General features: G+C 42.5%; 1 protein-coding gene across 1 annotated transcript in view; it reads left to right on the top strand.

Annotated features, from left to right (window-relative positions):
- TRIM71 (tripartite motif containing 71) overlaps positions 1 to 13,669 on the top strand; it is a 71,802-nt gene that overhangs the window by 48,850 nt on the left and 9,283 nt on the right. Inside the window, exon 3 of the mRNA XM_072793493.1 lies at positions 12,772 to 12,906. Within this exon, the coding sequence (XP_072649594.1) occupies positions 12,772 to 12,906 (135 nt within the window). The remainder of the gene's footprint in view (positions 1 to 12,771; positions 12,907 to 13,669) is intronic.

Here is a 13,669-nt window from a genome sequence, read left to right on the forward strand (position 1 = left end):
TTCATCTGCTTTCCTTGTTCTTTCTTGCACATAAAACCTTTCCCACTCCCTTTCAGATGGCATGTGTAGATTACTGGGCAGGTTCCAGTGTGTGGGGGCCATGGAACAATGAACCAATGAGCTCATGTGACATCCACCCAGCAGTAATCCCTTGGGGGCAGGTGGAGGGTTTGCGAAGATGAGAGGGGTGTGGCTGAAGGTGACTAGCCAGTCAGGGCTTGTTGTGGACACTGAGGCTGGGCCCCCACCACGCCATCAGCCTGCTTCTCCTCCAGACCTCTCCCCAAGAGAGGTGGGCATCCAGCATACCTCAGCCGGGACTGCAGGAAGACTGGCTACTTAATGCTTTCAAGAGAGATATCTCTGCTGCTCAGATTTATTTATTTATAGGTGAGCAATCAGTGAGCAACAGAAGTTTATCTCAAATTCTTTCTAAGTAATAAAGCCACCACCTGGTAACTGAGACCTTGTGTTTCTGTTGAGTCCCCATCCGTTTTGGGTTAGGTGTAACTTTGGGACATAGCAGAGTTCTTTTACAGTTAAGTGATGGCATGACTAAATTCATTTACAATCTTCTTGTCTGGTCCAGGTGACAGGGTTTTAGGAAAAGAAAAAAAATCATGGGATGTGTTTTTGTCTCCTAGGATAAAGCTTGAAAGCCAGGAAACATTGCTAATCGTTAGAGGAAAAATTGAATGGGAAACTGCTAATGACATTCTGAAGAGTATTTGAATATGTGAATTGTTTTTAAAAAAAATAAGATTTTTTTTTTTTTTTTGAAATGGTGAAAAATGGATCCTGTGTTCTATTGAAGGGGCGGATGAATGGTTTTGGGTGTTAGCAAGTTTCTCAGCAACTATCACATTCCTATGCATGATAGTGAAGTAGTCTTTCTGAAGAGTCAGACCATCAGATATTTAAGTCATATAATTAGAGGTTTGAGAATCTGTTTCTGCAGTGACTAATTCTGGCATATTCTTATGCCAGAGTTGTCTGCTTTCTTTTGTATGCCTTTAGAGTGGCTCTTGGTTGCTCTTAAATCATTGCTTGCCAGCATCCCTGCTAGTGCATGGTTCTATTTTATTTCTGTTCTATTTCGGTGAACTTGTCCCCGTGGATGAAATGGTCTATGGCTTCCCACTACCATTAGGACTCGGTCGATTAATTGCCTTACCCTGCTGGTGTCTCCTGGACTCTGGCTGCTGTCAGTATCACCTGGGTGAGCTTAAAGACCTGCTGTGTCTGAGTTCTGCCACCCAGGTTGTGGTATAATGTTATTAACCCCTTTCTGTCCTTGGAGGTTGAGAACACTCAGGGGTCTCTAAAACGTGTTTGAGAGAATTGCTAGAGGCTTAAGGAGAGATCTGTGGTTAAAATGATGAAATCTCAAGGAAGTAGAAATTTCAATTTTCTGTGGAGAGGAAAGAAAGTAGACGTGCAGAAAATTTGTCTGCAGGGCTTATCTTTCTACAGCAAACACAGTCAGTGTTAGCTGAGGGTCTGCCGTATGAGTAGTGAAAAGAACCTTGGGATGAAACTCAAATGTCAGTTGGTACTACTGTACTGTGCCTGATGGGTAGAGGAGCCAAGTGGCAGGTGGGATACCTGGGCTGAGGTGGAAGGCTCAGTTTGTATGGCCACATCCAGCTACATCTGCTGAACATCAATTGCATCAGTTATGAATTAACTTCTAGAAGTCCTTGTGTAATTAAGAGTGTGTGGGAGGCAGGAAGGGTACTCTTTTGTGGCTCTTGGTTATAATTCTTCAGAACCTACATTCGCCCAATGATCTGAAGATTAAGGCATGATTGGCTACCCATTTCTGTCTGGGTGTTCTTGTCAGTTTCTCAACACACTGACCATTCCTAAGATTATCTGGGGGCCCTCTAATGAGGCCTTCGTACCTGTTAAGAAGGAACTCCTCTTGATGTTGATAGAAAAAACACAGCCTTCTTTCCCTCTGCTTTCACTCTGATGCCAACACATGCCTTTGTGGGGAAAGAGAAATTGAAGTAAAGATTGAGAACAAGTTAGTTTTGCTCAAAAATCCTTGCCTGAAGAACCAGTTTGTTCCCATGAGAGCCTTAGAAACAAGCTCTGTCTCCAAAGTCAGAGTGGGTATGACCCACTTTTCATTGTGAGCTAGTGTTTTGCAAATGGATTCCTTCTAGGGGTCTGGACACTCAGTTGTGTGTCATTGAAACTCATTGAGAATGGAGAGGAGTTTGCATGTGTTAAGTGAATATTTAACTGAGCCTTTGCTTTATTAAGGGATAATACAGTTCTGAAAGGTTGTGTAGAGTTCTGTCTCAGGGACTCCTCTAAAAGCCATCTAGAAGACACTGGAAAAGACAGCCACCATCTAGTACAGGGCACGCTTTTGTTTATTGATATAAAGAGATAATAAGACTTGTATGTGAATCCACAGGTGTTTTCTCCTTTGGTCACTCAAGATGACAAATTCTGAGATTTTGAGAGGTTCCCCACAGGGTAAAGAAGTGACCTTGAAATGCCAGGAACAGACACAGCTTTGGGTGTATGGTGCTTCAGGTCCTTGATTTTTTTTTTTTTCCCTTGCAGTTGATTAAAATGTTAATGAGGTAAAGGACCCAACCATATAATTTTTATGCTGCCATTTATAGCTTTTATATTAAAGAATATATCAGAAGACTGGTTTCTGCAAACTGGGGAAGGAAGGAGGAACACAGGCAATTACAATAAAATTTTGGGGGAGTGATAAGTTATTTTAAAAAATACATATAATTGGTGCCACACAGCCCTCCTCCACCCTTTAAATCACTAAATCCATTTAACCAAAATACAGAATAATTCTGATCACAGGGTAAAAAGAGATTCTGATTTCCTTTTCAAGGAACATTTAAATCACAAGTTTGAGTCGGAAGTCACTGGTCTAAGAAACTGTCCTCAACCTGTTCATTTACTCTTAATAGTAATACTGAATAATAATAAAAAAATAGTAATCTGGGACGCCTGGGTGGCTCAGTGGTTGAGCGTCTGCCTTTGACTCAGAGAGTGATCCCGGGGCCCCGTGATCGAGTCCCACGTCGGACTCCCTGCATGGAGCCCGCTTCTCCCTCTGCCTGTATCTCTGCCTCTCTCTCTCTCTGTCTCTCATGAATAAATAAAAAAATCTTTAAAAAAAAATAGTAATACTGAATAAACATATCATTCGGGAGCTTTTAGGTGCTGCTTGTTTGTATTGGCAAATTGGCAGATCCAAGAAACAGTATATATCCTGGAAATAGGCTTTACTTCTGCTAATAACTTAAGAAGGCATCACACTAAATAAGAGGTGATAAAGGCATATATATATATATATATATATATATATATATATATAAAAATAGATTTAAATTGTAGCAAATACCAGAATAAAAACCAAACTAGGTTAAAGGAATATTGCATGGAAAGGAGGGGGCCAGTATTTAAACAAAAGAGAAACCCAAACTGAAAGTGGATATATATGTTAAAATACCCAGAGACGCAAAAGCATTCTAAGATTATATGGGATACAAGAAACCTGTGCATTTTCCCCCCAAATTTTTAAGTAACCTTAAGTAACCTTTATACCCAACACGGGGTTGAATTCATGACCCCGTGATCAAGATTCTCATGATGATGTTGTTTTTGCTGTTCTTATTCTTCTTTTTAAAGATTTTATTTATTTATTCATGAGAGATAGGCTGAGAGAGGAGGCTCCCTGGCGAGAGCTTGATGGGGGACCCCATCCTGGGACTCCAGGATGACATGCTGGGCTGAAGACAGAGACTCAGCCACCCCGTGTCCCAAGAATCTCATGTTCTTCTGACTGAGCCAACCAGGAGCCCCAAGAACTTGGGCATATTATTACCATTTTTTAAAAAGATTTTATTTATTTGAGAGAGTAAGTACAAGTGGGAGGAGGAGAGGGTGAGGGAGAAACAGACTCCCCACGTGGGGCTCCATCCTGGGACTCCAGGATCATGACCTGAGCCAAAGGCAGTTGGTTAAGCGCCTCTTTTTTGGGTAAGATTTTTATGTATGTATGTATGTATGACACAGAGGTAGGCAGAGACATAGGCAGAGGGAGAAGCAGGCTCCTTGCAGGGACCCCTGAATCCCGACCTGAGCCACAGTGCCTGACTCCTTGTCAATCTTCCTGAGTGTCCTGGATTGGAGCCCAGCATGGGACCAGCTTTAAGGGGGAAAAAAAAAAGTAAAAAGTAGAAATGGGGTAGAGAAATAGTTGTTCTGAGAAGATCATAATAGGTAAGCACTATTTTTAGGAAGGAAAGCACAAGCAGATAAAGGAATGAAAGAGATGCAAACACCTTCCAAAGGACAGTCCAACCACTTAATGCAAACTGAGCAGTTAAACCAATTAAAAAGACACTAGAGAGTTCTATTTTTGGTAAGTAAGTATGTATACCACGCTTAATCTTTGTGGGTGGGCTAACCTGTTTTGAAAAATATCTGGAACTTCACATATGGAAGGGCCTCTTGTAGGAATCTGCAAGGCCAAGGCATGGATGGTCAAGAACAGGAATTGGGGTTTTTTTAGCCCCTTAAACTTATAAAATGTTTGTGATCACATTACAAAACAGTGTTAACCAAAATTAGCAAACCCTGAAGTTAGCTCAGGAAAAATCACAAAAAAACAGTTAAACAATGCATAAAAAGATTATGAGAGGAAATAGAAATGTATTTAACATTCATCCCTATGGCCACAAATGGCTGATGGAACACAAGATAGCACATCTATATTCTGGACCATTGAAAGGAAACAGGCATTCTCCCACCTTTTATTGAGTATTCCCAGATGGCTTGCACAACACTTAAATCCATTGGCCCAAATCCAGTCTTCCACATCAGTTGCAAGGGGGAGTTTTGTTTTTTTCCTTCCAAGTTTTTAAGTTCCAGTTTGTTAACATACAGTATAGTACTATTTTCAGGTTTAGGATTCAGTGATTCATCACTTAACGTACAACACCCAGTCCACACCACAAGTGCTGTCCTTAATCACCCATCTAGCCCATCCTCTTAGCCACCTCCCCTTCAGGAACCCTCAAGTTTGTTCTCTGTGAGTCTGTTTCTTCAGTGCCTGGATGGCTAAGTTGGTTAGGTATCTGCCTTTGGCTCAGGTCATGATCTCAGGGTTCTGGGGTGCAGCCCTGCATCAGTCTCCCTGATCAGTAGGGTGTCTGATTCTCCTCCCTGTGCTGTTCCCCTGCTTATGCTCTGTCTCCTGTGTCAAACAAATAGTAAATAAATCTTAAAAATGTTGAAAAAAGTCTATTTTTTGGTTTGCCTTTTTCCCCTTTATGTTCATCTGTTTTGTTAAATTCCACATTTAAGTGGAAGTCATACAATATTTGTCTTTCTTTGACTTATTTCACTTAACATGACATACTCTAGCTCCATCTGTATTGTTGAATGTGGCCAGATTTCATTCTTTTTTGGTAGCTGAGTGATATTCCATTACACACACACACACACACACCTTTTATCCATTCATTAGTTGGTGGACATTTGGGCTCTTTCCATATTTGGCTATTGTTGATAATGCAGCTATATACCTCAGGGTTCATGTGTACCCTCTGTATTTTTCTTTTTTTTTTAATTTTTTTTATTTATGATAGTCACAGAGAGAGAGAGAGAGAGAGAGAGAGAGAGAGAGAGGCAGAGACACAGGCAGAGGGAGAAGCAGGCTCCATGCACCGGGAGCCCGACGTGGGATTTGATCCCGGGTCTCCAGGATCGCGCCCTGGGCCAAAGGCAGGCGCTCAACCGCTGCGCCACCCAGGGTTCCCTGTATTTTTCTTTTAGGTAAATTCCTAGAATTGGATTGTTGGATCATAGGTCAGTTCTATTTTTAACTTTTTAAAAAGTTTTTTTAAAGATTTTATTTATTTATTCATGAGAGACCCAGAAAGAGAGGCAGAGACATAGGCAGAGGGAGAAGCAGGCTCCATGCAAGGAGCCTGATGTGGGACTTGATCCTGATCCCAGGATCACACCCTGAGCCAAAGGCAGACCACTGAGCCACCCAGGCGCCCCTATTTTTAACTTTTTGAGGAACCTTCATACAGTTTTCCAGAGTGACTACACCAGCTTGCATTCCCACCAACAGTTTAAGAGGGTTCCCCTTCCTTTCTCCACATCTTAACCAGCGTTGTTTTCCTGTGGTATTTATTTTAGCCATTTTCAGGGGAGTTTTTATCCATGTTCATTATAGCCTTAAATAAGATAGACAATAAATAAATAAATAAATAAATAAATAAATAAATAAATAAATAAATAAATAAATAAATAAATAAATAAAAAATAAATAAGATAGACCTTTCTGTTACTTTTCATCTGATATTAGTATAAAGTAAATAATAATGATAAGGGTGACGAGTCCCTTATTGAACGTAAGTTGTTTACCTGGTTAAAAAAACTCTTCATGTTAAACAAGAGTGATACTGTACCATTTAGCAAAAAGTTAGGAGTGCTGGGCAGCCCTGGTGGCTCAGCTGTTTAGCGCTGCCTTCAGCCCAGGGCGGGATCCTGGAGACCCAGGATTGAGTCCCGCATCTGGCTCCCTGCATGGAGCCTGCTTCTCCCTCTGCCTGTGTCTCTGCCTCTCTCTCTCTCTTTCTCTCTCTCTGTCTCTCATGAAAAAATAAATATATATATTTTTTAAAAATTAGGAGTGCTGAGTTGATGACTAAGCATAATTTTCTTAAGTTTTGTAAATGAAAATGTAAATTACTTTTAGACTTTCTGCACTACTTTGGTTCCCTGACTTTTTTTGTTTGATCACTTGTTGACCACGTAACCTGCAGGAACTCCTTGCCATGAGGAATGCGGAGAATGTCTATTTTATATGAATTAATGTAAACCAGCCCAGGAAGTAGATCAAGAAGACATTGTTTTTATTAGAAATTACTTTTACAGATAGGAAAATGGAAGCACAAAATTTAGTTGCTGTGCCTAAGATCCCAGATCTCATTAACTTAACCATAGGCCTTCTCTTTTCATCAGCAAGAATTAAGAGTCCCTGTCTACTGAGCACATTGCAACAGGCATTTTCTGTAAATAATGCCTGGGGTTTGGGTGTCATGCTTTCCATTTTGCAAAACTTTGCTTAAAAGAGATTAGGTAACCCTCCAGAAGTCACACTAACAATGAGTAGAGGAATTGCGGTTTGAATCCAAAACTGATGGTTACCTCTCATTTGGGGTCGCAGTTCACACCTACCCTCCCTTCTTGTACATTCACACATAAATGTATGGAAAGGTGAAGAAAAATGGTTGAAGAACTTTAATATGCCATGACCTAATTAACGTTTCCCCCATGCTCTCTTAATTAGGATGCTTGGTGGTGGTTGAATGAAAGGAGATGAATAGTCTCAGGTGACTGGGTAGGAGAATATAGATGGATCAGGCTTCAGGTGTCCAGGGACTCAGACCCTGATGCCAGTACTCTGTCACTTAACTCTGCCTCTCTCCATGGTGACCTCATTCTTGCTATTGAACATGATTGGCATACATGGATATCTCTTCAGTCTTGCATTGTTCAAGCAAGCCTTCCTCAGGGAAGCATTTTCCTTTTTCCTCTCCTTTCCTCTTTTGGGGTGGAGGGAGAGGTTGGCACCTCCATTTGTAAAATTTCAGGGAAGGGCTCTTGATTGGCCTGGCATCCTTCATTTCTCCTTGGGCACCGTGCTTGGGTAGCACAGATTGGAGCTTCCTTTGGACCAGATGAAAATGCGTGGACATATCCCAAAATTAAAGGACACTCGCCAGACCAAATCTGCAGGCAGATATAAGTTCTTAGAAACTTTACACCACCTTCCTTGAGTATCAGTGACCTTTTACAATATATCTGAACTCAGTACAACTTGGGATTTGTATGTTTTCATTTCCTTTAACTAGCTTTTGTTTAGAAAATACTTTCGGGACCTCCAGTCCCTTTCTTCAACCAGGGACATTTATTCATTATTAAATTATAACTTTCCAATGTACAGTTGACTATGAACTACAGTTTCTAAGTTATGACTACAAGACTCACTATTGTGTATATTTAGCTTGAAAGACTCAGTTCTAGAAAAAAGCACCCAAATGTAAATTCTCCCAATTACTTATATTTACTCCTGTAAAAAGAATTGATCCTGGTGAGTGTCCAGAGCTACCTACAACAAAGGAAGCATGAAAGATGTAGTGTACCTCATAAATGTTTTCAGCGTGACTACTCATTTTTATTGCTTTTGAAAACATCTTGTTACTTTCACTTTGAGTCTTCTTGGAAGTACAACATTTTGGCCACTTAACGTAATTAGAGGATTTCCTAAGGTGCACTGATCTGGGGTGGGGGAGATACCCATAATTAGGACCAACAATATAGTTGCTGCCCATGCGAAGAGTGCCTTGATTTTTCATTTACTATATTTCTTTTTTAGATTTTATTTATTCATGAGAGACCCACAGAGCGAGGCAGAGACATAAGCAGAGGGAGAAGCAGGTGCCATGCAGGGAGTCCAAAGCGGGACTTGATCCCAGAACTCCAGGATCACGTCCTGAGCCAAAAGCAGATGCTCAACCGCTGAGCCACCCAGGCGTCCCAATTACTGTATTTCTTTATCACACATAAGACACCATTGATTGTAATATGTACATTTATTTTATATACACTTAGCAGAGGGAAAAGCCCATTGACACTTAAGATAAATCATAGTTTCAGGGTATTAAGTGTGATAAAATTATATTTTAGAGTGAAATACAGTAGTTCGCATACGTGGTTTTGTGGTCTGAGTTTTTGAGTGACATTTGCATTCTGTTATGTTCTATCAGGACATTTTCTTTTCTTTTTCTAAAGATTTTATTTATTTAAGAGAGCGTGAGCAGGAGTAGGGGCAGAGGGAGAGGGACAAGCAGACTGCCCACTGAGTGGGTAGCTGAATGCATGGCTCCATGCCGGGACCCAAAGAAAATGACCTGAGCTGAAGTCAGATGCTTAACAGACTAAGCCAACCTGTGTGTCCCTATCCGTACTGGTATTCAACACCAGTCATCTGGCCACCGCAGTTTTCACAAGCAGACATCATTCATCACTTTCCGTACTCTTCCCTGTGAAACCCAGGCGGCCTCTGCTTCCTCTGTACTCAGTGGCCAGCACTCAGTGCTCAGCTGGCACACAGCATTAACATCTAAAAGATGACTTCTATTTTTCTTCTCAAGCCCCGTGCTTATTGGGTGGGTAGTTTTTAAATTTTCTCTCTGTATTTCAAATTGTGTTTCTGTTTTTGAGATTTACCCGGCATTTTTTACCTGCTGTTGTTTTCACACCCCACCTACCTCTGGGTTCCCTCAAATGCCCTGTTTAGATAATGGGAACTAGTTAAGCAGGTCCTGGTCTATACATCTTGGAATGCAGTGCCTGACTGCGTATGATTTGGAAAAGAAAGCTTTGTTTTTTTGTCTCCACACATAGGGCTCTTATGACTCTTAACTCGAGGAATGATCCTAACCCTGCACACTTGGGGATCCCTCAAATCACAGTAAGGGCTTTGTACCCCTTCTACCTGATTAAAAAATGCAAGAAACCGTTCTTGTCGCAGAACGGGAATTCCAGACCCAACGACCTGCTAGGGACCTGGCAGGAAACACGAGGGAGCAGGCCTGGCTAGGAGACTGGAGGGGGAGGTAAATAGACAGACATTCGCTGTGTAGACCCTCTTGCTACACAAGGGGGTGGTCACTGTACCCTCCTGCCTGTTCTTGCCCTGCAGGAATGTAGGCCTGTTGCTTTGATTTCTTCTGGTATTTACAGAGAATCAGTTCATTCAATATATAATATAGCATCAATATAAATAGAAAGCATTTGCCGCCTGTGTTTTCCATTGAGTAATCTAAGAAATACGTGTACGAAGTTTTGGTTGCCTTGGTCATGTATTGACTTGGACATCAGCTAGTGCTAATTACTACCAGCACATCTGAAGACAGCATGTGTGGGTCACTTCTTCTATGCTCTCCATTATAACCGACCCTTTCACACGTGGTGCTGGGCTGCAGCACTTCAAACCACATATCCGGAAGTTGGGAAAGGGGACTTCCTTCTTTGTTTGGCTTCCTGTTCTTAGCAGCAGCATTTTTTTTCACCCCAGCAGCAGAGATTAGTTCCAGTTTGCAGCTTCAGCCGCTTCCAGAATGAGCTGGGCATGGACCCCTAGTCTCTACTTGTAACCCCTCCTCTCTTCTCTGTGTCCTCCTGGCCCAAGGGTGGTTGCTGTTCATGGCAGGCACTGTCCGTCTTTCATCTTGCGAGTGCCCTTTGCCCTGGCAGTTTTCCACTTCCTGTTCAACCACAATTTTCTACGTTAAATCCTCTCTGTGTATATGTCTAATGAGATTTTTCCCGTTTTCTAAATCAATCCTGACTGCCTGAGACATTTGAAATCTGCCAAGTCTATTAGGATAGGTGCTTAGATTCATCCACTGATTGATCAATTTTTTGTTTTATCTTTGGGTAATTTGGTATTTCCATCTGCTTCAGTTTGTTGGCTACTGTTTCCTAGGGCTGATATAACAAATTACTATAATCTGGTGACTTAAAATAATAGGAATTTATTCTCATATAATTTAGTGTATTAAAAGTCCAAAAGCAAGGTGTCAGCAGGGCTGTGCTCTCTGAAGGCTGTAGGGAAGAATCTTTCTGTGCTTTTTCCAGCAATCCTTGGTTTTCCTTGGCTTGTTAGCTACATCAGTCCTAATTTCTGCCTCCATCTTCCCTTCACATGCCTGTCTCCATGTGACCTTACGTGATTTTTAGTCATTGGATTTAGGACTTGCACTATCTGGTATGACCTGCTCTTGACTAGTCAGCCTGAATTTGGGGGAGACTGTGTTTAAAACAATATAGTTAACAACTGCTTTGATAAATGTTTATGGCTGTAGAAGTGAGCAAGTGTAAAATATATAGAGATTATTTCTGCTACAACAGTGGCTAAGTATCATGAACTATATATACCTAACCCGTTAGCGCGCCCCCCCCCCCCCCCCCCAATAGTTGGATGTGTAATGACACTTGGGGTAGTAAAGGTGAACAGAAACATGGGAAGGTGTCCTTCATTGCCAGTTTCAGGAAGGAAGTGGCATCTAAGCTGGGATTAGAATTTCGGGTGAATTTGGAAGAGAAGGCATTCCAGCCCATGGATAGTCTATGAGCCTTCCAGATCAGTCCATGCAACACGTGTATTCACAGGGATGGGGCAGAGAATACCATAAGCACCTAGCTATGGCAACCATGGGTGATGAGGGGGCACCTGCGATGTGGATGTGACTTTTGTACCATTGGCGTGTCCTCTAGACTGAGAGAATTAAGGGGGTGAGGAGCCTCCTAGTTGTAAGTGGCTAAACGAATCATAGCCATATTCATATACAAATAAGGCTGCCAGTGTATTGTCTGATTCCATTTCTGTGAAATATCCAGAATAGAAACCATTATGATTGCAATGGAGGAGAGGGAGGGGAGATGGAGAAGGCCTACCTAATGGGTATGGAAGCTTCCTTTCAGTGATGGAAGTTTTTGGGAGCTGGGTGGAATGTGCTAAATGTCAGTAACTGTACATTTTAGTTCTATGTATTTTATCACAATTTAAAAAGCAAAATGGGTCAGGAAGTGTGAGTAGGCCTAGTTACATGACTGTACCTGTATGACACGAGCTAGGTTGGGTCTTCCATCTATTATTCTATCTTCTCCCATTGGCCAAGATTGCAGAAGTCCGGGCACTTGCCTGGGGTCTTGCAGATAAAAGGATGTGGAGGTAGGGTTTGAAGCCTGATTCCTAGGAGGACTGGACAGCCTCAGTTGTAGATGTGCTGCACATGCTGGAAACCCTTAGTCCAGGGCACACTTGGTGGTTGGTCACCCGTGAGCAATTCTTGATCTCAAACCAGGTTACAAACCCTTTGTGCTTCTCTAGGCACCTCCTGATTTGGAGCATACACCCTAAGAACTGTTGCACCACCAGCAGTTTGGAATCCCTGATTTAATACCTCAGTATATCAAAGAAATCCTGTGGCTTTTCAAGACACATCATCTAATATTAATAATGACAACACTGGGCCTTCTGTCTTGATTAATTTTTTATGAACAAGAATACTTCTGATTAAACTGGATGATTTACCCAGGGCTGGTGGTAAAGGGTAGGGTGTGTGGTGGTGCGTAGAGAGTCTGGCAAGCTGACCACAGGGCACGTGTGGTTTCTTTGGTGGCTCAGACAGTATCCCCAGTGTTGCTTGGTGCAGGTGCGGGCTGGAAAGAGCTGAGTTGGTAATGACTCGACAGGAACATGGTGGCTAACTGCTGGCCTGCAGCTGTTCTGCACCTTGACATGAGCGCTGTGCCAGCCTGCGGGGGTTTCCCAGGCCACAAGTAAGGCCAGAAAAGTCTGTGGGAAGTGGTTCGTGTGCTGGGAGTGGTACATTTCACATTGATCCCAACTATACTGGTTTCACTGTGTCAGAGCAGCTCTTAATAGTCCTGACATTCACTGTGTAGGTGCCATTTCCCATACAAAGAAACACAGCACTTGCCAGCAACTCCTTCAGTTACATGTCCAACAGATGCCATTCTCTCCCTATGTGCCCGCTTTCTTTCCAAGGAAGTGGATCAAGTGGTCTAGGGGCCCAGGGTGTTAGTTTTTTGGATTTGAAACAAGTAGACTTAAATGTTTTGCATGAGGAGTGGAAGTCCTTCTAATGGCATGAGCTTGTTCTTGATTTTCAGCTGAGCATCGAGCAGGCCCAGACTGTGGCGGAGCAGGTGGAGATGAAGGCAAAGGTGGTACAGTCGGAGGTCAAAGCTGTGACTGCAAGGCACAAGAAAGCCCTGGAGGAGCGGGAGTGCGAGCTGCTATGGAAGGTAACAGGAGCTTGCCCACCCCCACCTGGGCCTCTTGGTCTAGCCAGCACTTTTTCAGTGAACTGCAGCTAATTCTAATTAGCTGGATTCTAATGTCTAACTTTAGAACACTTGGAGATTTTACATATAAAGCTGGTTGGCAGCAGGTGCAGGGATCCCTATAACATTGTGGATGCCATCTGAGCACTACAGCCACAAGAAGCCTTCTCAGAAGTAGTCGGGTACCCAGGACTGGAAGAAACCTCAGATTTTATGTTGCACACACTCAAGGAGACACGAGAGCATGATTGAGACTGTTGGTATGAAAGCAGGCTGCTAGGAAGTATCCTTATTTTGGGTGTCCTGCCTTATTTTGCACTTTCTGACCCCTTGAAAAACAGCTTCCCACTTGAGAGGGCAATGAGCGAGCACCCTTTCTTCTGGTGCGGCAGGAAAGAGTGCCTAGCGTGCTGGTGTGCTGTGCACGTAAAAATCAGCTGGTAGGTGGGCTTTCCCCACCCAAGTCCTTATCCCAACATTTTCTTCTATGATCTTACCATCCCCCCCTCCTCAGAAAGAGGGGAGGGGAGCATGTGCCTATGAAGGGACCAGTATCTCAAGTGAATTCAGCTATATAATTACATTCTCTTAATGCATAAGACTTTATACATAGCTGACTTAAAGGGTGCACTTAAGTGTGTGAATGCTCGTTTTAATCCTCTAAACTATGTGAAGGTAGAGGTGGGATCTCTGTTTCGGGAAGGCTATGTTGGGTTTTTCATTG

This window comes from Canis lupus, chromosome 22 (assembly GCF_048164855.1).
Source record: "Canis lupus baileyi chromosome 22, mCanLup2.hap1, whole genome shotgun sequence".
In the NCBI taxonomy this organism is placed as follows: Eukaryota; Metazoa; Chordata; class Mammalia; order Carnivora; family Canidae; genus Canis; species Canis lupus.